A 26,132-nucleotide genomic window follows, 5' to 3' on the forward strand; every position below is an offset into this window, starting at 1 on the left:
GGAAGGACCCACCCAAAATATCAGCAGACTTCTTCCTCTCAATGATCTGGATGTCCCGGGAGCCCTCTGGGATCTCAGTTATAAAGGAGTAACCTGCGGTGTAGAAACAAGGAGTATTATACTGCCCTGCTGTGCCTGCGACCTGGACTCACAGCTCTCTTGACTGCTTTGATAAATGTTATTGATGCTGTATGAAAAGGTTAAAGTAGAAAAGAATATATATGGAACACCCAGAGCCTAACCGCTGCTCAATACACAGACCCACAGATATCCAGTGGAGGTGTGATTTGTACTGTATAACAGATTCATGATACTTATAGACTAACATAGGCTCTTTAACATAAATTGCTCTCAACTGATTTGTAATAATTGCTGTTTAGTGGGCTAAAAACTGACAATTTAAATTAATTAAGCCCAATTTCGATACCATATCAGAATATTAAATCATTAATAATGATATCATGGGTGCCGCCACCAAGGGGGCCAAGGGGGTCATGCCCCCCACACTTTTACTCTGAAAGAATAAAGCTGCCTACATGTTTTTTAAATGTCCTACTTGTGGCAGTGTGGCACTGCTGTGTAGTAAATCACTTTTTCATAAACTGTAATTCATTTAAATTAGCAAATGTTTTCTCATGGTCAGAGACACAAACAAGTCTCAATATAACCGCTCATTATGGGAAAGGGAAAGAGAAGTTTGAACAGAACATTTTTAGCAGGATTTTTAACGAAGAGGTCAGGTTGAATTTACTCTGTCAATCTACATGACAGGAACTGAACTATACACAGCAACATTTATTTGATCAGGTAAATATACAAAAGTATTCAGACCCCTGACCAATTCTCTCATATTACTGAATTACAAATGGTACATTGAAATTTCGTTCTGTTTGATATTTTATTTTAAAACACTGAAACTCAAAATCAATTATTGTAAGGTGACATTGGTTTTATGTTGGGAAATATTTTTAAGAAAAATAAAAAACTGAAATATCTTGCTTGCATAAGTATTCAACCCCCACACATTAATATTTGGTAGAGCCACCTTTCGCTGCAATAACAGCTTTAAGTCTTTTGGGGTAAGTATGTACCAGCTTTGCACACAGTGTCGGAGTGATTTTGGCCCACTCTTCTTGGCAGATTTGCTCCAGGTTGTTCAGGTTGGTTGGACGACGCTTGTGGACCGCAATTTTCAAATAGTGCCACAGATTCTCAATGGGATTGAGATCAGGACTTTGGCTGGGCCGCTGTAGGACATTCACCTTTTTGTTCTTGAGCCACTCCAATGTTGTTTTGGCCTTGTGCTTGGGATCATTGTCCTGCTGAAAGGTGAATTTCCTCCCAAGCTTCAGTTTTTTAGCGGACTGAAGCAGGTTCTCTTGCAGTATTTCCCATCCATTCTTCCTTCAATTTTAACAAGATGCCCAGTCCCTGCTGATGAGAAGCATCCCCACAACATGATGCTGCCACCACCATACTTCACTGTAGGGATGGTGTGTCTTGAAGCATGGGCAGTGTTAGGTTTGCGCCACACATAGCGCTTTGAGTTTTGGCCAAAAAGCTCTATCTTGGTCTCATCTGACCACAAAACCTTTTCCCACATCGCTGCTGGGTCACTCTCATGCTTTCTGGCAAACTCCAGACGTGCTTTCAGATGGTACTTTTTGAGTAATGGCTTCTTTCTTGCCACCCTCCCATACAGGCCAGTGTTATGCAGAGCTCTTGATATGGTTGACTGATGCACCATTACTCCACTCCCAGCCACTGAACTCTGTAGCTCCTTCAAAGTGATTGTTGGCCTCACTGTGGTTTCTCTCACAAGTCTCCTTCTTGTTTGAGCGCTGAGTTTGGAGGGACGGCCTTTTCTTGGCAGTGCCTGGGTGGTGTGATGCAGCTTCCACTTCCTGATTATTGATCCAGCTGTGCTCACTGGGATATCCAAACACTTGGATATTATTTTGTACCCTTTCCCTAATCTATGCATTTGTATTACTTTATCTCTAACTTCTGTAGAATGCTCTTTGGTCTTCATTTACCTTCAGATTCACAGCCTGACCAATGATCCTTCAACAGTGGGGTTTTTATCCAGAAAATGTGACAGCAACTTTAATGGTTCACAGGTGGAGGCCAATGGTAAGGTAATTATGTCCTCATTAGGGCAATTTCTTTCATCGGTGTAAACTGGGAGCTTCCACAGCACAGGGGTTGAATACTTATGCAAGCAAGATATTTCAGTTTTTTATTTTTCTTAAAAATATTTCCCAACATAAAACCAATGTCACCTTACAATAATTGATTTTGAGTTTCAGTGTTTTAAAATAAAACATCAAACAGAATGAAATTTCAATGTACCATTTGTAATTCAGTAATATGAGAGAATTGGTCAGGGGTCTGAATACTTTTGCAAGGCACTGTATTTTTTTTTTAATTCTTATTGCTCTATAATTAAAATAATTGATGTCATTGTGAGAAGCGAATATTCCTTCAGATTTAAACTGCGAGAGAAAGCAGCATGAAAGGGTTTGCATGACTATGTTTGTTTTAGTGTTAAAGAAACAAGGCTGTGGCAATCTGTTTATTCAGAGTAAGAAGTGCGTGCAGTTTTGTATGAAATCTGAACTGATACCAAGTGAGTTACTGGAAAATTATTCCATCTATGGTTTATGTGACGTCATAAACTACTAAATCATTAGGTCGAGTAATTTATAAAATGTCACAGAAACCCGAGATGGAATTATTATCCTTTAACTCACTGAAGCCCATCTATTATGTTTTATTATACATGGATAATAGTATCTGTATTAAAAAAAATAAAATAAATGGGTGTTAAGGTTCAAATAGAAAGTGAATTTAATGAATAATAATAACGTAAAATAAGTAAATATTTAAAAATAAATAGTAAATATTTTCTTTTTGATAATTCAGCAACGGTGATAATGAACTGCAAATGAATAACAGATTTTTAAGGAAAAGGTGTTTCAATGGGGTATGCGGTTTTTTTTTTCTCAGTCGCAGTCAGAGTCGAAGATTATTTGTCTTGCTCGCTTGTTTGGTGCTCCCATTAGTGGAGGATGATTGTAAATCTTCAGATTTGTTAAAAGTGCCTAAAAACCATGAATTGTGGTGCTGTCGAGTGATTTAAAATGAGACATTTTGTTTGAAAGTGGTCTTGGGGTGCACAGGAGTCAAATATAGGTCAAAGGTCAAGTATAATCTTCTAGAGGAATATGCCATTTTGACATCACTACTGCTGTATTATGCCCTTTTTTTCAAATGGTTCAGGATGCAAATATAGCCTCTTTTTTTTTTAGTTTAGCAAGTATAATCTGCAAACACGTGTAGTATCTGCTACTGCTCCAGGCTGGAATTCGTTTTGCTGTTTGAATCGGCATTGAAATAGGTAAGTGGATTAGTTTATTTGTTTATTTGTTATTTATAATCATCGTCTGCTAAAGGTAACCAGCCTGCACTTAAACAATTGTAATTAAGTTATCCAAACTGTGTTAAAATGTTGAGGTTGATGCTAGTTTAGTGTTAAGTATACGGCTCCAGGCCTACAGGACAGTATAAATTGCCAATCAGTGTCTTAGAATGCCAGCCGTTCTAAGCGCCAGCCGTCTAAGGGCCACACGACCAAGGGCAGTCTAAGCTGTGGCAGTCTAATTGCCACACAACCAGGGGCAGTCTGAGCTGTGGAAGTCTAAGGGCCACACGACCAAGGGCAGTTTGAGCTGTGGCAGTCTAAGGGCCACACGACCAAGGGTAGTCTGAGCTGTGGCAGTCTAAGGGCCACACGACCAAGGGCAGTCTGAGCTGTGACAGTCTAAGGGCCACACGACCAAGGGCAATCTGAGCTGTGCCAGTCTAAGGGCTACACGACCAAGGGCAGTCTGAGCTGTGCCAGTCTAAGGGCTACACGACCAAGGGCAGTCTGAGCTGTGGCAGTCTAAGGGCCACACGACCAAGGGCAGTTTGAGCTGTGGCAGTCTAAGGGCCACACGACCAAGGGTAGTCTGAGCTGTGGCAGTCTAAGGGCCACACGACCAAGGGTAGTCTGAGCTGTGGCAGTGGCAGAGAGGACAGGAGAAGTGAGGACCTTTCCCAAATCCCTCCCAATGGCTACTAGAGGTCTCATTCCCACTCTGACACCTAATGTCTGGATCCCCTGGACACAGCGGGCTCACTCTTTCTCCACTCCCAGAATGAGCGCTGGTAAGTACCTGCTGCACATTCCGATACTAACTCCTTCTCCACCTACGCTGCCTGCTACAAATTTGAAAATCTCCTTTTTCAATTGTCGTTCTATGACTAACAAATCTCTGCTTCTTAGCGAACTTATAACTGATACCAGTCTTGATCTTCTCTGTCTAGCTGAAACCTGGCACTGTAAACAACATGCACTTGCTGCATCTAGTCACCCCAAAGGGCTATTCCCTCTTTGACAAACCTTGCCTCACTGGCCGAGGCAGGGGCACTGCTGTTACTGCTAATTCTGTGCTCGCTTCCTCAGTTCTTTCTTTGCCTACCTTTTCTTCATTTGAGCATCTTGCCAAGCTCCCCACTCCCTCACCCTTGCTGTTATCTACCGTCCGCCTAAGAATTTTTAGAATTCCTCTCCCTCTTCTGCACTTCTATTGACAAAATCCTGCTCCTTGGTGACTTCAAAAAAAATTGACAACATCTATTCTACGCTCTCCGGCCACAAACCCAGTCTACTACGTGACCACCTTGACTCTCCTCCGGTTGCCCCTTCTGCCCGCTCCTCTTTCTCTCCTCTCTCCATTGCTGATGTCTCTGGCTTACTGTTGAAATCAACTGTTGCCACGTGCCCCCCTGGACCCCTGGCCGGCTAACCTTGTCCATCTTTGTCCTCCTGACCTTGCTCCTTCCATTAGGCACACTCTCAACCTGTCCCTGGACTCAGGCTAGGTTCCTGCTGCCCTCAAGCTGGCCCAAGTTATGCCGGTACTCAAAAAACCCTCCCTCGACCCGGCTGACTTATCCAATTTCCATCCCATCTCCAATCTCCCTTTTCTCTCCAAAACTCTTGAAAGGCCTGTAGCCAGTCAGCTGATGAAACATCTCACAGATAACAATCTGCTTGAATCTCTACAGTCTGGCTTCCAGCCGCATCACAGTACTGAAACTGCTCTGCCATGGATTGTGAATGATCTCCTGCTTAATGCTTAATCCTCTGTGCTTGTCCTCCTTGACCTAACAGCCACTTTTAACACCATAGATCATGGCATTCTTCTTGACCGCCTTCAGAAGTATGTTGGGATCTCTGGAACCTGTCTCTCCTGGATGTCCTCTTAACTATCCGGATGCATGCAGTCTGTTTTCTATGCTGGATGCAGTGATGTCACAAATCCAGTCACTTGTGGTGTCCCCCAAGGATCTGTTCTTGGGCCCCTTCTCTTCAATATCTACGTTTTCCTTGGGTCACCTCATCTGCCAGCACAGCCTCATGTTTCACTCCTATGCAGATGACACCCAGCTCTACCCAAAACTAGACCCTGGATGTCTTCTGCCATGGTCTCTTGGCTTGCATTCAAGACATCGAGGCCTGGATGCCAATTTTCTTCAGCTGAACACTAGCAAATCTGAACTCCTTCTAGTAGGATTGAAAACTCAACTTAAGAATCTCAATATAGCTGCCCTGAACCTTGGAAACTGTCTGCTGCTGCCTTCCCCCACAGTACGAAGCCTTGGTGTACTTCTTGACAGCAACCTCTCCTTTAATTCCCACATCTCCTCTGTGGTCAGATCTTCCTTCTACCATCTTCATCCCTACCTTTCCCTCACAGATGCAGAGATACTTTGTCATGCATTGGTCTCCTCTCGACTCGACTACTGCAACTCTCTCTTTATAGTGGTCTCCCGGCACGCACCATAAACCGACTGCAGCTAGTTCAGAATGCCGCTGCCAGGATCCTTACCAGATGCAAAACAGGTGAACACATCACACCCCGTCTTGCCCAGCTGCACTGGCTACCTGTAAAATTCAGGATTACTTTCAAAACTCTCCTGTTCACGTACAATGCCCTTCATCACACAGGTCCTGAGTACCTCCTCAACCTGCTGACCCGCTATGTCCCTGCCCGCAAGCTGAGGACTTCCGACTCTGGCCTGCTCGCTATCCCCAAGCAAAAGTGCACCACACTTGGAGAACGCTCGTTTAGCTTCATGGCTCTGACTCTTTGGAACTCTCTCCCAGCTTTGGTGCATGATGCTCCCACCGTCACTTGCTTTAATCAACTCTCAAGACCCACTTGTTCTCTCTTGCTTTCTATGCTCTTTAAGCCTATTAGCTGCTGTGTTGTTGTTACTATTTCATGTATTATGCATTTTTCTGTATTTAAAGTATTATGGATTTTCTTGTTGTTACTGCATCTTGTAAAGCGCTTTGTGATGGTGATCCACTATGAAAGGCGCTATATAAAATAAAGATTGATTGATTGATTATGTATGTATATATATATACAGTGTATATATATATATATATATATATATATATATATATATATATATATATATATATATATATATATATATAACTTACATTTCCCCTTTTCTTCTTTTTTTTGGTTTAGCAGTGTTTTTGAATGTAAATTGCAGTACTTATTTTAAAATTATGAGCCTCAGGGTAAAGTCAGATGCTTTACACTGACCTCTTCAATCAATGTTACTAGAAGTAAAAGCTTGTGTTTTGCAGCTTTATCCACAGATCTTTTTTTTGTATTTGACGGCCCCTGAGGAGATCCAGAGACCCGTTCCAGCAGCAAGGCCAATACAGCACTCCCTGTGTGCCCCCAGCCGAAGAGGGCAGCTGGTATGACACCCTACACTCCAAGCAGCACTCCTTCTGATAGGAGAGCCACCAGGAATCATAGAAAAAAAAAAGTCTTCATCTTTGTTATAACAAAAAGTTCTGTTTACACGCCTTATATTCAGGTGGTCCTGCACTTCCATTTCACCTTTAGAGTCGAATCAGATCCACCATTCAATGCTTTTTTTCGGTCATGAACCAATCAGCTGCTTCCCATAATGACTGACATGCTTTGCAGCCAGTAAGCTGCTTTGACCCCAAAGAAACTTCTGAGTTAAATGACCTAGGAAGTGAAACAGTAACAGACTACCTGAACGCAAACCATGCAAATTGAGAACTTCCTGTTTAGTATGGTACCAGATTATATTTTTCAACATAAAAATACTTTTTGTTGTTTTTTTTACAGATGCATCTTTCAAAACTGAGAGCTACATGGTGAATGAAAGTGCAGGACAGGTAAGATTTATGAAATTATTTCAAATTAAACTTCTCTTATCTTTGAAACATGAAGATACAACACAACTCTAAGTGCAGAGAAGTGAAGAAAATGTATTCAAATTGAAAAAGCTACTACTAAAAGGAAGGGAAATGAAATATTAAACCTTGAAGATGGCCCAAGTGAAAAAAGAAAAATTCAGTATTTTTTTTATTAAAAAGAAAGAAAAAATGAATCCTGTTCCTCACCCAGTTGTGACGTTCCTTTCCTGAAGTTCCCTGTGACCCTTATGCAGCTGCTCCCGTTCCCCTGACACACGCCACACTTGTCCAGTGTGTGGGTGGAGAACAGCACTCCATCACATCCAATGGGCTGCGACAATACAGGGGAGAGTAATGGGTTTCAGTCAATCAATTTCCTTTGCACAATTACATTGGTCCCACGGTATCCCATAGTCTCAAGACAATTGTTTTTTTGTAAGCCTCCTGAGCTTATAGAACTTCATACTGCCAATGCAATGCAATATCTTGAAGTGTAATGGCTGTCCTCAGATGCATATCATATTTCTTCTATGTGGTTTGAATGACATTGACTACATCCAAAACCACTTCCATATGAAGCTGTCTTTCCAGGTTATTATCAACAGCCATTAGAGAGTACAAGGCTTGAGTACAACCCTATTCTGACACTTTTAACAAGTGTTATCTTCAAAATATGATTTTGCTAGTGTTACCTTGTTGCATCAACTGTGCAGATCCTTACAAATCACGTTAACAAAGCAGGTGCTTTTGGCATTTTGGCAATATTAGCGTGGGCATTCTCCATGTCCAATTCATGATACCCAAATCTCTCCGAATTTATCTTTATACTATTTGCCTTTGAAACAATTAAATGATATTGAAATGAAAACAAATAGGTCAATACTTGAACAAAGTATACCAATTAGTTATTCTTTTTTATTATTGTTTAGAGTGCCCAATTAGAATACCTAATTATGTTCCCCTCACCACAGTAATTCCCCACAACAATTCAGGAGAACTGAAGTTCAGTGGGCATCCTCCGATCCCACGACCGAGCCAATTGCCTCTTTACACCCAGGAATTTGTGTGGATGTCAGTGGCCAGCCCTGCAGGTGTCCTCTTGAACTCACCAGGCGACTGGCCAGAAGGGTCTGCTGTACCGCAATAAAGAGAAACAGTCCCTGCCTGTTTTGCATCCCTAACCCACAGGAGCACCAGAGCCAATGCGACACTCCCTCTGAAATCCCCAGCGAGTGCCAGTGACTTCGCACAGCCAGGACAAGAGCCTGCACAGGACTGTATAACTTACCCTCTACATAGCGCGGTCATGTTCTTTCAAGGTATGCCACACAGGGACCCCTGCTTAATCTTACCACCAGTGGTGGCTGGTGGCCAAAAAAGATGGGGGAGGCAGAAAAAAGGCAGAGGGCTTGGGGTCCCCACTGACCGTGTCAGTGTTCTGTATGTGTATTGACAATCCTTATTATTTTGGGACTGAACCCTGTGGGTTATACTGAGCAGTACACATAGCTGTGTATTGCCAGTTATTATTGTTTACAGTTGTCAAGTGACTTTGGATTATAAATAAATCATCATTGCACCTTGAACGTTGTTGTTTGTCATTACTTGAGCACCGCATCACCTCTACACCTGCACACTGCAATACAGTGCGCCCAAAGTTTTGATGCATTGCTAAAAAATGCATGATTTTATGAGGTAAACAGTTGAATGTTCATGTCAGTTCTTTTGACTGTTGTTGGATTCTTTAACTTCAGGAAAGAAAAGTTTCATTATACTTTATTTCATTTATCAAACCAGATTCTTGGCCTCAACTTTACCTGAATAGTTCACATTACAAAACAACAGCACAGACTGAACTTTACACACACTCCCTTATGGTCCCCTAAGGAAAAGGCGTGCTTGGGGGAAATGTGGGGAAGCTTAAATTGCCACTCGGAAACACTTTACAATAATGGCCGCAAAGTCAATAGAGTTTCATAGGATTGCATTAGAGTAACGTCTGAATATCATGTTTTGCTATTATATTGTAATGATTTTTGTTGTCCTGAAGATAGTATTAAAAAATGGCCACAAATGCATAATGAATTCAAGAGGGAGACCACAAGCTTAGAAGAACATGCACTGGAATTTGCAGCCATTATTTTAAAGCGTAACCCAAATTTCTTAGAAAAAGTGAAAATTGGTGACTGTTCACCAACCTCACACCTGCCGTTGACGCAGACCCCTCTGTAGTCGCTGTACTTGCAGGACGTCCCGTCCCGTGCTGGCACCATCAGCTGTCTCTGCCCGTCCACCGTAGTGCAATGCAGATCACACGGCTTGCTGGAGATGTGGACGTAGTCATCTGCAAGGGCACAGGGCAGGATAGTATGAAGCATAGTCAAATACAATAACAGCATCCATACATAACAGCAGCAGGACAAGGGCTTCAAATAGTATGTACTATATGGCCACCTGTACAAAGATAGGATATTTATGAAAGGCACTGGGGTCTATGTTAAAGTAATTATAGCCAATAGAATAATTCCATAAATCCATTCCGCACTTGCATTAGTTACTACATAGCTCTCATATGTGTAGTTGCTAAAGAAACACATGTTATAGCAAAAATGTATTTTCATTTGAAAAGACACCTGGTACTACATTAGTTTGCCTTGCCTTTCAGGAAGTCTATTACTGCCTTACCTCCTTGAACATTTCAGCCCAGCAGTGTCTTCTGGGTCAGCAAGTTACTGGCTGAAAGTATGTCAGTCAACAGGGGAAGCAGCTTATTGGTTACTGACAGGAATGAATCCAGTGAAGGGGTGGGGACCATGTCACTTTCCAAGTGAAAAGACCCAGGAAGTGCAAGACAGGCTAACAGCTTGCAAAAGGAGATTTCTTTAATCTTGTGTAGTCCCAGATATCATGTTTTAAAATGAAAATACGTGTTTGTTAAAACATGTGTTCCTTTCAAAACTGCACGTTTGAGATATATATAATGAGAAACTGTATGGAACTACTTTGTATAAGATATTGTGGTCACTGGTGGGAAAAGGTCTGTGGCAAACAGCAACAAGTCACAGTGTGGTGGTATAAAGATTTGCCACTGTTTAGATCCTTCGTTTGATGAGTGAGTCTTTATGGATTCAATGTACTGAATTACCTGGATACAATGGTTTCCACTGATAGTTCCTGCCATTGTACACTTGGGAGTTGAAAGATGAACACTGCTCCTCTCTGAAACTCCGTCCTGAAGGGGGGCATTCCTGTAAAGCATGACAGACCTGAGTGCCCTGACAGAGAGGCAATATGTCGTACTGTCAGCCCGCTAAGCTAGCTGTCCAGGGATTGTCTGTTTTTTCCTGTGTACAGATAAGACATCTGGAGTTTGGTTTTTAGTCCAATTATTGAGGCATACTAGTATGCAGAAAGTCTGTGATATGGTATGTTATTAATTTTACCCAATCCTTTGCTCACTAAATAACACAATTTTATTGAGTAAGAAGCCTCGTAAGTGAACTGCTACCCCAACATAATATCCATTTGCAGCACAATTGTCTTGGACATTTTGTTCTTCATTTTACCCTCAAAAAAGTGTTTCTGCAATGACTGCCAACTGATTTGAGAATGCTTCAACAAGCCTGCCCACTTTATCAGGAACTGTACCTAATAAGGTGATGGAAGGTGTGTTTAGGGATGTTAATCCTTCCGTTATTAATATTTCAGACTTGACAAACCTGTGACTACTTTCCTTTAATTGCCATTGCTGATACACTGTTGACTGATGCCTTGGAGCAGCCTACTGTGGCACCTCTTTTGAATGATGTTAAATTTTTTGCCTGTCCCTATTTCTGGTAGACTGTTTTCAGTTGTGCTGCTCCCACAGTATTATTATTATTATTATTATTATTATTATTATTATTATTATTATTATTATTATTATTTGTTTATTTAGCAGACGCCTTTACCCAAGGCGACTTACAGAGACTAGGGTGTGTGAACTATGCATCAGCTGTAGAGTCACTTACAACTACGTCTCACCTGAAAGACGGAGCACAAGGAGGTTAAGTGACTTGCTCAGGGTCACACAATGAGTCAGTGGCTGAGGTGGGATTTGAACCGGGGACCTCCTGGTTACAAGGTATGATAGGGCTGCAGGGATCACATGTCACATCACATGATCAACCTATTTTGCATCTCTAATTCAGGGAAAGATTCTACATTCTAATAAATGGATAGTGTAGTATTATATAGTTCTGTGGTTATTAGGGTGTCCTCTTTATAAAACTATAGGGCCTTACTTCCAGTAGTACAATACAGTTTTTCTTGGCCGAAAAAACAGGCAAGTGTTAAACTGTGTATTGTTCAAGAGCACTATTGTAAATTCATAAACTTCAAAATCTGCTTCCACAGAAGATGATAAAACAAAAACTAGCAACCAAAATAGTGGAGCCCTCTACAGATGTGTTTGTCCATCATTTTAGCAGAACTCTTATCTGAGTGTTTCGTTGCAGGCTGTGTACTTTCAGAAATAATTAATGCAGCTCTCAGAAGCCAAGAGTAAACAAACAGAAATATCAAAATGATGCTTTGGCACATGAGAGAAATGGCAGCTCTTATTACTCACTGGAAAGGCAGTAATGTGCAGGCCTCACTCCCGTTTCCACACCCTCGTCCCAAGACGATAATAATCGCTGTGTGTTTCTTTGTTTATTACACACTGCTTCAACGTTTTGTTTTTAGCAATGAGTCGTGTAGAGGTTCCTCATCATTGGTATAAGGGGCTTTCAGATCACTCAAATTCACGTAGAATAGGGCAGCAAAAGGGCTAATTGATGGAACAAAATGTAATTATCTTCCGGGCAGAATAAAGTGGAGGTTGACTGCACATCTTGCCCATGCTGTGATAAAATAATGATATGAATTATGTAACTTTACTGCAGGTGCATTTGCACTTGCTGAGTCATTTTGCTACCCCTTCCTTTTGGAACATTTACACTTACTTAAACAGCAGGAACACGTTCCTTTTCTGTCCCTGAAGATACAATACAGCCATATGAGCACTTTGCCGCACTATGGCTGTCAGCCACTGATCGAACTTGTCAGCACAGAGCAGCGGACGAGGCTGGAATAAGATGTGAAGCTAAAAGCAACCCTGGAACGTTACCAGCTTAAGGCAGATTTATTCTTTTAAATGTTTTTGAAAGAAAACTGTGTGGGTCTTACACTAGACAGATTAAACATTTGTGTTACCATAGCGACAGAATCTTCAGAAACTACTGATTTTACGTAATTAATAAAATGAATTAAATATACTAGCAACACTTGTATTTGGTATGTTTCATTAACTGAATGTCCTTGTGACAGAGATCGAATGATTCTTGGTGTTAGATCTCCCCCTCCCCCGACCTGTGAGGGCGCTGTGTAAAGGGAACAGAGTACTTTGGACTGGTTGGCCCGACAATTAATTCCCAGGGTTTGGCGGAAGTCGACCATCTAGAAAGGGGGCGGAGCTACGGTACACTAAACCATTGACCCGGAAGGTTAACGACGTGGCATCCGCGGATTGGAGTAGTAGATGTGCTCGTTAACCAAGGGGGTCATGGTTGACAATGGTTATTCTATGACCGAAAGGACCCGAGTTGATAAACTAACCGTGAGTGTTTTATTTGTTTTGTCAGTCTGTCTAAAGTCTACTGTTTTTCTTGTTTGTTAGACTAGACGGCTAACACGACCCGGAGCTGTCGCCCACAGCCAGCACAAAACCCGGACAACAGAGCATTTAGTGTTCACAAATAAATTGTACTTTCACCACCGGCACTGCAGCACTCACGGGGAGAGGTGATTTCATAATTCCCTGTGCAACAAACATCGCTGTGTATTGCCAGTCCTCCTATTTGTTTTCTGTTTGGTCATCAGACCCCTGGAATAAAATATACAGAACTAATTTTCACCTGTACTTTGTTGTCTGTCTCTTCATTGTTGGTTTACTACACTGCACCTGCACGTACCACTTACCACTTTGCCACAGTCCTCCATGAATAATGTTTATACTTTTGAAGTAGGAGTGTCTAGAACAGGACAAGCCATGTTATCCATGTACATCTTCACAAAGTTATACTTACCTTTCCCCTTAGAACCAATGTTACAGTACCATGCAACAGAATACAGCTGTAGACAGGCATCAACTGCAGGGGTGCAAATGTGGCACTATGGCGCTAGTTTCTACCACCGGGGTACCTCATATAGCACCATTATTATTATTCCTTAGCAACCATAGATGATGATAACTTCTCATTGGGTCTGGACTACTCACATGATCCCTCCACACTCACCCACATACACAGGAGAGAAAGTTTGTGTCATGTGGGAAGTTTAACTGCAAAAACTGGTCACAAACATGTCTTCACAGCAAATTTTTACCCAATTTTAACCCTAAAAACAAACTGAAGAGCAAGGGTTGGGGGGCTTGATTAGGGCGGAGTTTGATAATTTAGCACCAGTAGGCTCTCTGGTCCTAAACCTTCAAAACAGTTTAGCACCAATTTTCAAAAGAATTTGCACCCCTGAACTGGTTAATTGTAGATAAAAAATGATTGGCAACACAAAAATAATGGCTGCAAATTCATAATGGATTCTGACTGAATACCACCTGTATAACATCTGAACATCTTCTGCACTTCTCTGAGTTCTGAAGTCATTCATTTTGAATTCAGGCCCGTTAATTCATGTGGATTTAATGACCTGTATTCATTCCATGTTTGTAACAAAGTATGCTGATCACACGTATAAAGCATGCTTGCATGCATAAATGAACACTTCTCACAATCCCCACGTGGGTGAGTAATGCATGCCTGATCGTTTTTCTGAAGTGTTACCAAACAATTACATAAATCTTACCTATTTTGCAATTCAATGTGCTAGGTCTCAGATATTCCATTTTTTTTTTTTTTTTTTTTAGTCGTCGCCAATTATTTTTACCCCGGTTTTCACCCCAATTTAGCATGCCCAATTATTATCTGTATCCCCGGCTCACCGCTCGCAACCCCCCCGCCGACTCAGGAAACGGAGGCTGAAACACGCGTCCTCCGAAACGTGCTCCTTCCAAGCCGTCATTTTTCACACTGCAGATCCACAGCAATGCTACCAGACCTATAGTGCCGGAGGACAACACAGATCTGGCGGCTCCGCTGCAGAGCCACAGGCGCCCTATCGGCCACAGGGGTCACTGATGCGCGGTGAGCCGTGGATTCCCCTGCCGACCTAAGCCCTCCCTACCCGGGCAGCGCTCAGCCAATTGTGCGCCGCCCCCTAGGAACTCTCGGTCACGGTCAGCTGTGACATAGCCTGGATTCGAACCAGCGATCTCCAGGCTATAGGGCACATCCTGCGAGGAGCGCCTTTACTGGATGCGCCACTCGGGAGCCCCAGATATTCCATTTTTAAAGAAACACATGCTGAAGAAAACGTATTTTCATTTTAAAACATATCTATTTCTACTTTCATTTAAAGAAAGTTCTATTTTTGTAAGCCTTTTCTGGGTCAAAGCGTGTTACTGACTGAACGCATGACAGTCACCAGGGGAAGCAGCTGATTGGTTGTTAAGAGGAAAGAAGTCATTGAAGGGGTGGGGACAGTTGTGCACCTTCCAGGTGAAATGACCAGGTGTTTTAAAATAAAAATACATGTCTACAATAGTATGTCTGTCTTTTAAACCTGGACAATTGGAAATATAAATGGAAGTGCACAGGAGATAAAGGAGGTACAGATATGAATAAAAAGGCAAACTGTCAACTATTAATTTTACACAAATCTGAAAAATGCCTTTAAATGAAAACATTCTGCCCAACTGGTAGCCAGTGGTTTGCTGTGTCGTAGTCCTCACCTGTATGTCACAGAGGTGATACCTCTTGGATGTGCCAGTGCAGGTCATATTGTCCTTTCCAACAGCCGTCTTCCTCCTGCTAAATGAGTATCACAGCCAGTATCACAGCCAGTTGAAGCCTGTTCTGTTTTCCACATCCTATACTTTGTTTGGAATCTATATATATAAGCACTTCTGTTCAAACCAGAACATGAATAGCATCAGCTGATATATATATTGTGGGACAGCAGGGAGGGGGTTAAAACCTCTCTGCAGTAAAAACATGTGCGGAATGCTCATTTGTGGTGTTTAATTGTTTTTCTGTTAATTGTTTTGTTGTTAATTATCACCTGCACCTGGCTATGATTGTAAATTAGAGCCAGGTGCAAGGTTTATAAGAAGAGCAGTCAGTCTGCTCTGGGCTGCTGAGTAGAAGGAGGCAGAAAGAGGTACTCTGCTTCCCAGCAGTCGTGAGGTAAAGTGTGGTGTATTAAACCTGTGTGTTTTGTTTTCTGTTTGGTGGGGAAACAGCTTAGCTGTCCCACTCGTAGTCAGGGTGTTCCTGTTTGTCTAATTAGTGCTCGTAAAGAGCTAGGTGTTTGTTTTGTATTTTGGTGTTTATTAAAAATAGCGCACCAGCGCTTAAAAATCCATTTCTTGTGTGTTGGGTCGGTGTTTTAAAGGGGCAACGAACCGCGAAGAGGGTCGATTCATTTACATTATCTATCTATCTATCTATCTATCTATCTATCTATCTATCAATCATTTGGATTAACATATTTAATTACAGTATATGGATTTATAGCAATAGATCTTCAAATGGTACCAGTAAAACCACTAGACTGGTGATATGAGTGGCTGGCTTTTTATGATGTTGGCAATCATTCTGAGTGGTTCTGGCTTCAGCTCTGCTAGCCCCATCTACTCTATATATTATCTCTTTTCCACTGTACAGCCGAGCCACAGTGGGATGTGCAGAACCAGCGCAGCTTAGGAGGAGCCTGGTTGTGTTTCCACTGCAAAGTTCGGGCCGTGCAGCTGACCTAACATGCAATGAACGTGTCAAGTCACATGTAGATGATGCAGTATTAAGAGCAGCTGTATTTGAGTTGAGAATGGCAGATCCAAAGGTTATGGTTGTGTTTTTCTTTGTTTTTGTTCTTCGTATATTACTGAATACAACTGAAATGCGTGCCATGTTGTTTATCTTCCGACTGATGCAATGTAATGACAAACATCATTAACCCTGCCCCTGGCCCTGATCGGCTCAGATTTGCCATTGGAAAAAGGGCTGTCTATGTCTATGTAGAGTAGGTTGGTGTGGCAGAGTTGAAAGGTCATATTGTCACATGATTTTAATCAAATTAGGAATCAGCCCAGGCACTTAGGATTCACCAGACAAGCTCAAAACAAGCTCAAAACTCAGTAAAGATTTAAAGAAAAATAATAACTCTATGTTGGACCCAGGATGACTGCAAACATCATCAAATAGTGTAAATAGTAAATTATTAAACGACTATGCAATTGCAATGAAGATGTTTACAAACCAATTGACTACATTGTGCTCAGCTGTTAGCACGTCAAAGAGAACTCTGCCCATTTTAACAGCATCTGAAAGTGAAGGCTCATACCTTTGTTTGAGGCAGTGCCGCTCTTGGAACTTGACCCCTCCTCCACAGGTGCGAGTGCAGGCTGTCCACTTGGCCCACTCCCCCCACCAGTACGCTGTTACATCAGAGTCTTCTTCCAGGCTGTTTGAGGACTGGCCATCTTCCTGAAATAGAACATCTATTTTCACTAACTGCCATTCCTTTCAAGTGATTATACCTAACAAAATCCTTTCAAAAATCCCACCTGCTTTGCATGTCCATTAGCTACATACTGTAGGCCTCAGGTATAAGAGAGAAATGTCATTGCAAACATGTATTTTTATTGAAAACATGCTGTCTGGCACTACACTAGGTTAAATAAAGCTTCTATGACTTATTCACAAGATTATCTGTTACATTTCCTGGGTTATTTCACCTCAGCTGTATTTTCCTGGTCATGTTACTGGTGGAAAGCATGTCTGTCAATAGGGGAAGAAGCTGGTTGGGTAATGAAAGGAAACAAGCCATTGACGGGGAGGGGACCGTTGCATCCTCCAGGTAACCAAGCAAGTACGCTTCCTGAAAGCATCGCTTGCAAACAGATATTAACCAAATGCAGTACTAGGTCTTTTAAAAAAAAAAAAAGTCACTATAATAATTTTTTTTTTTTCAAAACTGTGCTTTTGAGACATATGTAAGAAACTGAAGTGCCCAATAGGTAAAAATGAAGGGCTTGTGTTGTAAGCTACAATCACCTTAAGCTCACAGTGGTTGGAATTAGGAATACAAAGACAAATATATTCAATAATAATTGAAAAACCCTTAAATAAAACAAAAAAATGTAATTACAAATATATATTTAAAAGTATATGCAGGATAATTTTTTATTATTATTATGTGTATTATTTCTGCACAGAAAATCTTTGTGGGTTTCTTAGGGATTGCTGTCAGTTTCAGCGCTGGGGAGTAACACATTACTGTAATCTGATTTCATGGTTCAGTAACTTGTGACTGTATGGTTTTGTTTTCAGACAGGTAACTAAATGTGGAAACGCATTACATTTTATGTGAAAGAAAAACGTAGTTACTTTTAGTTACATTTTAAAAACGAGTAATGCATAGCTGTCATCTTGTTAGAAAATGGTGTCAGTGGAGGGAACAGAAGCTAAATCTTCTAAGAATAGTTTATTTTCTTATTTCAAAGTAATAAGTTACTGTAACGAGTTACAACAGTCTCAGAAGGGCCCATATCATTTCCAGAAATTATTTTTGCTTTGTATTTTCAGCGACCAAACTTTATCCTATTGTTGAAGACACCCACCTGAGCACCCCATTTTATTATACAATATTACCAGGGATATGAATATTAAATACATAAATCACCATCACAAAAAAAGGTAACTTGTTATTTTTGTCATTTTCAATCAAGTATATGCTGAACAAACATTTTAGAGTGACTTACCTCAGAAAGCACAAATCACTTTCCTGCCCCCAGGTTCAGACATGGTCCTCGCTGATGAGATCATTTGTGCTGTCTTCCATGATGCTAATTGGTTTTATTAGTTTACCATAACTATTGACATGCCAGAGGGTAAAAAAAACTACCTCTAAAAGCCACCAATGCTCATTGATATATTGCATTATATACAGTACTATAATACAAATGATATATATTGTGTTTAAAGTTTCTTTTCTATCTCCACTGTCATGTACAGTTAAATCAAAGTCTTCAATGACCAAGTCATAAATGTACTTTCTTTACTGGTATTCATTAGGACTTGAAAGCTACCCACTGAGTCTTGAGTAACAACTTTTTTTTTTTATTCAATTAAATCCATTCCCAAATGGGATCTAATGATAGCCACTTAATAGCAGTAAAAATATAATTTCACAAGTTATAGTTACACCATAAAAATACGTCTCTGAACAGCCCCAATATATATATATATATAAATGTACGGCAGCAAACAGTGTGCATCCATACCTGCCCGCTAAGTGCTGAGAAGTTCCCCAGAGAGAGAGCGAAGGAGAGACTGCAGAGCAGGATCAGACAGACCCCCATCAATTGAGTCCACCGGCAGCCACACATTCTAAAGGAAAAGGCAAGGCAAACTTATGGAGGAATTTAGTGGTGTACAGTTAGTCAGAGAAGAATTTGGACAGTTTACTGTTGTGTAATTTTTATCCCAGTGGGGAATCGGCTGAATGTTTCATAACCAATAAACGTGTTTTCTTCGATGTGATTCATCATGACTTCTGAGCAAAATCCTAGACACTTCAGTACAGTTAAGGAATGTTTTAACAACTATTTCCGATATATTTGTTCTATGACTTTGGAAATACTTGTATGGACAATCTATGTATGGTTACAACATGCTTCTCACCTGACAGTGCCCTGTGCTTCTCTTTATATACCACAGTGACCCAATTAGCCGTTAATCACACACCTGCACACAACTAACTGTACTTTAAGTACAAGCCCCAGTTTACACAAAGAATAACATCCAGCATTGCAATCTAGCAGGGCATGGCTTAGAAAATTGCATTGTCAGTGCTGTGTTAAATATTGTTCCTCTGCAGTCGTCTGTTTCTCATAACTCCAGTGGGACATTTGTCAAAAGGATACAATAATTCACACTGTCAAATTGTTATTGGTTGGTTCCTAATAACCAACCAATGTAAACAGGGGAGACAGAGGGAAGGCTTTGTCTTGTGTTGAGTCATTCATATGTTTTATTCTATTTAATTAATACCTAACAATGTAACATCTCTTCAAGGGAATGACTCTGAAAATATGACTCTCTGCACAGCCCTACTTCCAGCAGTCTCATTCTGATGTGTGCCTTCTGGAAGGACACTGATGAATACATTAGCCAACAGGTTTGTCTGCTCTGATTGGATGACTAATTGAGTTCATGGGAGCTGACGTCTGACCTGAACCCATACGGTTTGAGGTTCAGTTTTCTCATTTGGTTCCAGATCCACCTCTTTAGATAGTTTGAAACCCAAATGCTTTGTGGTCAGGTTTGTGGAAACAAGCTAGATTCAAAATGTAATCTCCAGTTGTAAAAAAAAAGCTTTGGATGGCAGGGTCAGGGCAGGGTCAGGGCAGGGTCAGGGTCAGGGTCAGGGTCAGGGTCAGGGCAGGGTCAGGGCAGGGGCAGGGGCAGGGTCAGGGCAGGGTCAGGGTCAGGGTCAGGGCAGAGTCAGGGCAGGGCCAGCCCCTCCTGCGTTTTGTTTTATATAATCTCCTATGGCTGTCAATGCCACACCATGTCTCATACACTGCACTGATTCCCTTGTCAGCTTCAATTTGTTTTGATCTTCAATAGCGATCACCGGAGAGACACATCTCGCTCCTCTGTCCTTAGCACTGCAGTCCTCCTGGGACCGCACTGCCCCATCCCTCCTGCTGTCAGAGGGGTTAGGTTAAGAATAGATCAACAGATACAGAAACTCAGACACACAGATACAGATACGGGAAGACAATACGTATGGTGTATGATTTTCAAAAGTTGGTTAGCTAATCAGCTTGGACAGTTTTGAGTAAATATTGTATTATTTTCTATTTAAAGGGACATCTTATATCATCTACAGTTTAATATTTAATATTGTACATTTTTAAAATGCTGTTATATGTGTTCTCCTTCATTCTCTACTTTCATTTCTGCTTAGATCATTTTTAACAGGGTTGTAACTAATGTCCTTTATCAACCACAGGGACTGCATCTGAAAAGACTCCTTTTTGTTTTATAAATGACCACCGGGGTAAGAATATCTACCTCTTTCCAACTGTGACAACTGTGAGTTAATACATTGGAAATATCTGAAAACATTCGTTTAGATAGGATAGAAATTCAAACAACAAATTCAGTTTATAGAAGCAGAAGAAATGACATTTGATTAGAATAATTAGTAAGCCAGGTAAATCTAACTAGAAACAACATTGGAAAATAATAGAGAACACACTATTATTTTTCTTTATTGGGGAATACAGCAGGTACTAAAGTAAATCCCCTATACCACAGATCACACCCTCTCAGTACCACTCATATTCCCTTGTGGCTCTTAACCCTTTAAGGACACATACTGAAGCGTCTTTCTGGGCCCGTGATTGGGTAAACATGATCATACTGAAGTGTCTTTCTGGGCCCGTGATTGGGTAAACACAGAAAAAAAAAAAAAGTGACTTACTGGGCCACCATACTTTGTGGTACAGGTTGGAAACACATATTATTGCATAGAGAAGGGGTTGAATTTCACTCCCTGAGACGTGCATTTCAATTTTAAAGGGCAGAGAAAGTTTCAGCAGCATGCAGAAAGAAAAACTTTAGTAGAACTTGTTTAGAGATAAGAAAGGAACGGAAAAACTCTGTAAATCTGATGGATTTAACTTAGAATTATATTAGAACATATATTCTATCATGTGTTTTAAGATATATGTTTTTACAACATTTATAAATATCAAGAAACGAGTGGATATAAGCCCATACTGTTTCATGAACTAAATTTATATCAGTGACGTTTCTTTCATTATTACTAATAATAATGGAATGAAGAACTATTATTTTATTTACAAATATTTATTTTGAGAAAATAATTGAGTAGTATCCATTATTGCTTATAAACATCCTGAGAATAAACATTCATTATGGTATTGCAGTTGTACTGTTTGCTTATAATAGTTAGGGTTTTGTAGTTAGCACTATTTATTCGGTTGTTCTTGCTGTTTGTAAAATGCTGCTTTCATAATAGGATATTCAGTGTATATATTTACGCGAATGTGCAGAAATTGATCTGCACACAAATAAACGTTTCCACTTCACAGAATTTCATTTCAAGAGATGAGTCATTGTTGGCAGAAAACTGACGTCTGATTCTGGTAAATCAAAATGTTCTGACAGTGATTCATTTATATAATATAGGTGTTCTCAGTATCAATTATTGTTCAGTTCTTAACCATGTATTGCTTTTGTTTTTTAACAAAGGCTCTAAATTCATAAAATCACTCGGATGTCTTGTATTTTGCCCTTTCAGGGACTGTTGTAGGGTCCTTCAGGTAACAGAATAAAATGTGTTTGTACCTATATCTCAATGAAACCTCAAAATCTACTAAATACTAATTTTAAAAATTGAAAAATATCTGTTTTTTTCTCTTTTTTTTTACTTATTGGAGTGGAAAATCTGTAAAAGTATTTTGTATAGTTCCTAAAGTATTCAACCATGGTCCTCGGGGACCCGAATGTTCTCTGGTTTTCATTCCACTGAGCTCTCAGTTACTTAACTAAGCCCTTACTTGAACCCATAATTAGCTTAATTAGACATTTTTAATAGTTCTCAGCAAAAAATGTGTAAACAAAATCACAAAATCACTCAGGTGAAACAATGTCTTGTAATTTGACTAAACGTCAATATTTTTCAACACAATTTTCAGGCAGTATTGAAAGGTCCCTCAGGTAATAGAAAAACATGTTTTTATACAAGTATCTCTTTGAAAACTCTAAGCGGAATACATAATAAAAAAAAAATACTTAACCTTTAAAAAAAACACTATATATATATATATATATATATATATATATATATATATATATATATATACAGACGTGCTCAAATTTGTTGGTACCCTTACAGCTCATTGAAGTAATGCTTCATTCCTCCTGAAAAGTGATGAAATTAAAAGCTATTTTATCATGTATACTTGCATGCCTTTGGTATGTCATAGAATAAAGCAAAGAAGCTGTGAAAAGAGATGAATTATTGCTTATTCTACAAAGATATTCTAAAATGGCCTGGACACATTTGTTGGTACCCCTTAGAAAAGATAATAAATAATTGGATTATAGTGATATTTCAAACTAATTAGTTTCTTTAATTAGCATCACACATGTCTCCAATCTTGTAATCAGTCATTCAGCCTATTTAAATGGAGAAAAGTAGTCACTGTGCTGTTTGGTATCATTGTGTGCACCACACTGAACATGGACCAGAGAAAGCAAAGGAGAGAGTTGTCTGAGGAGATCAGAAAGAAAATAATAGACAAGCATGGTAAAGGTAAAGGCTACACGACCATCTCCAAGCAGCTTGATGTTCCTGTGACAACAGTTGCAAATATTATTAAGAAGTTTAAGGTCCATGGAACTGTAGCCAACCTCCCTGGGCGCGGCCGCAAGAGGAAAATCGACCCCAGATTGAACAGAAGGATAGTGCGAATGGTAGAAAAAGAACCAAGGATAACTGCCAAAGAGATACAAGCTGAACTCCAAGGTGAAGGTACGTCAGTTTCTGATCGCACCATCCGTCGCTTTTTGAGCGAAAGTGGGCTCCATGGAAGAAGACCCAGGAGGACTCCACTTTTGACAGAAAAACATAAAAAAGCCAGACTGGAATTTGCTAAAATGCATATTGACAAGCCACAATCCTTCTGGGAGAATGTCCTTTGGACAGATGAGTCAAAACTGGAGCTTTTTGGCAAGTCACATCAGCTCTATGTTCACAGACGAAAAAATGAAGCTTTCAAAGAAAAGAACACCATACCTACAGTGAAACATGGAGGAGGCTCGGTTATGTTTTGGGGCTGCTTTGCTGCGCCTGGCACAGGGTGCCTTGAATCTGTGCAGGGCACAATGAAATCTCAAGACTATCAAGGCATTCTGGAGCGAAACGTACTGCCCAGTGTCAGAAAGCTCTGTCTCAGTCTCAGGTCATGGGTCCTCCAACAGGATAATGACCCAAAACACACAGCTAAAAGCACCCAAGAATGGATAAGAACAAAACATTGGACTATTCTGAAGTGGCCTTCTATGAGTCCTGATCTGAATCCTATCGAACATCTATGGAAAGAGCTGAAACTTGCAGTCTGGAGAAGGCACCCATCAAACCTGAGACAGCTGGAGCAGTTTGCTCAGGAAGAGTGGGCCAAACTACCTGTTAACAGGTGCAGAAGTCTCACTGAGAGCTACAGAAAACGTTTGATTGCAGTGATTGCCTCTAAAGGTTGTGCAACAAAATATTAGGTTAGCGGTCCCATCATTTTTGTCCATGCCATTTTCATTTGTTTTCTTATTTACAATATTATGTTGAATAAAAAATCAAAAGCAAAGTCTGATTTCTATTAAATATGGAATAAACAATGGTGGATGCCAATTACTTTTGTCAGTTTCAAGTTATTTCAGAGAAAATTGTGCATTCTTCGTTTTTTGTGGAGGGGTACCAACAAATTTGAGCACGTCTGTATATATATATATATATATATATATATATATATATATATATAGTGTTAAAAAAATAAGTTGTTATGGTTTCTGAAGTACCTTATAATGTTCCCCAGAGTGTTCTGAAAAAAAAGGACACCAATCCCATGATGATACTGTAAAAAATAGATTTTTTGTGATTTTTTTGTAGGAAGAGAGTCAAATACAGCCAAAAAACACCTGGTCCTGGGGGAGCATCCCACTGAAAAACACTTGGCCCTTAAAGGGTTAAATAGAATATATCATACATAGCCTATAGACTCAATAAATATATACTGTATAATTTTTAGGGTGCCCAGTTATTTTATCCTAGATTTTCTTGCAAATTTAGGATATCCAATTAAGTTGCCTCACTTCAGCAATTCCCCACAATAGCTTGGGAGAATTGAAAGTCAGTGAGCATCCTTCAATCCCACAACCAAGCCAATTGCCTCTTTACACCCAGGAATTGGAGAGTAGATGTTGGCAAGCTACCAGACTCCGAAGGACAAAATCGGCCAATGAGGAGAAAGTCTTTTTGCTTTCCTAACCCGTGTGACTGCCAGAATCAATGCAACGCTCCTTCAGGAATCTCCAGTGAAGACCGGCGATTTCACAAAGCCAGGACCCGCACTGCCAGGATTCGCACAGCCAGGACTAGCACAGCCAGGACTTGCACTGCCAGGACTCGCACAGCCAGGACTCCCACAGGCAGAACTCACACTTCCAGAACTAGCACAGCCAGGACTCACACAGCCAGGACTCGCACAGAAAGAACTTGCACATCAAGGACTCCCACAGGCAGAACTCACACTGCCAGGACTCACACTGCCAGGACTAGCACAGCCAGGACTCGCACAGTCAGGACTTGCACAGTCAGGACTAGCATAGCCAGGACTCATACAGCCAGGACTCACACAGCCAGGGCTAGCACAGCCAGGACTCACACAGCCAGGACTCGCACAGCCAGGACTCGCACAGCCAGGACACACAGCCAGGACTCGCACAGCTAGGACTCGCACAGCCAGGACTCACACTGCCAGGACTAGCACAGCCAGGACTCGCACAGTCAGAACTAGCATAGCCAGGACTCATACAGCCAGGACTCACACAGCCAGGGCTAGCACAGACAGGACTCACACAGCCAGGACTCGCACAGCTAGGACTCGCACAGCCAGGACTCACACTGCCAGGACTCGCTCAGCCAGGACTTGCACAGCCAAGACAAGAACTCGCACAGCCAGGACTCGCACAGCCAGGACTCACACAACCAGGACTCATACAGCCAGGACTCACACATCCGGGACTCACAGATCCAGGACTCGCACAGCCAGGACTCACACAGCCAGGACTCACACATCCAGGACTTGCACAGCCAGGACTCATACAGCAAGAATTTGCACAGCCAGGACTCGCATAGCAAGAACTCACACAGCCAGGACTCGCACAGGCAGGACTCACACTGCCAGGACTCACACAGCCAGGACTCACACATCCAGGACTCACAGATCCAAGACTCGCACAGCCAGGACTCGCACTGCCAGGACTTGCACAGCCAGGACTCTCACAGCAAGGACTCGGACAGCCAGGACTCACACTGCCAGGACTTGCACAGCCAGGACTAGCACAGCCAGGACTCGCACAGTCAGGACTAGCACAGTAAGAACTTGCACAGCCAGGACTCACACAGCTAGAACTCGCACAGCCAGGACTCATAGCCAGGACTCGCACGGCGCTCCCCTGACTGTATGACTCACCCTGCACCCCACGCAGCTGGGCTTTATCAGGTGAGCCATTCTGGAACCCCATCAGTAAAACTTAGTTTGTTGACTGTTTTTTTTTTTCAGTGCGAATGGGGAATTGAAAAAGACTTAAAACAATCACAGAAACCCATTTTGAGGATAAAATGCAAAACAAATGCCCCATACTGTCATTTTGCATTGGTAGAGAATTTCTACTATTCAGGATATCTTTCCACTTGTAGATTATCTATCGAGGGAGACAAGGGTTCTGAGTGGGGTAACATGTAATAATCTGCCTCAATGCTTGTTGGAGGTGTATTTTATTACATTATATATTATATATATAATGCATTTTCTCAGCGGCAGTCTAATCATAAGTGAGCGGAGGCGGGACATAAAGAGTTGAAGGCATTCTCT

General features: G+C 41.1%; 1 protein-coding gene across 1 annotated transcript in view; it reads right to left on the reverse strand.

Annotated features, from left to right (window-relative positions):
* Positions 1–26,132, reverse strand: part of LOC131702898 (ADAMTS-like protein 2) — a 76,310-nt gene that overhangs the window by 32,759 nt on the left and 17,419 nt on the right. The window contains exons 2-8 of the mRNA XM_059005353.1: positions 18,726–18,831; positions 16,784–16,926; positions 15,174–15,252; positions 10,452–10,554; positions 9,505–9,650; positions 7,514–7,637; positions 13–93 (exon numbers count right to left, since the gene is read on the reverse strand). Of these exons, the coding sequence (XP_058861336.1) occupies positions 13–93; positions 7,514–7,637; positions 9,505–9,650; positions 10,452–10,554; positions 15,174–15,252; positions 16,784–16,926; positions 18,726–18,830 (781 nt within the window). The 5' untranslated portion in view covers position 18,831. The remainder of the gene's footprint in view (positions 1–12; positions 94–7,513; positions 7,638–9,504; positions 9,651–10,451; positions 10,555–15,173; positions 15,253–16,783; positions 16,927–18,725; positions 18,832–26,132) is intronic.

The sequence above is a fragment of the Acipenser ruthenus genome, chromosome 31, assembly GCF_902713425.1.
Source record: "Acipenser ruthenus chromosome 31, fAciRut3.2 maternal haplotype, whole genome shotgun sequence".
Taxonomy (NCBI): Eukaryota; Metazoa; Chordata; class Actinopteri; order Acipenseriformes; family Acipenseridae; genus Acipenser; species Acipenser ruthenus.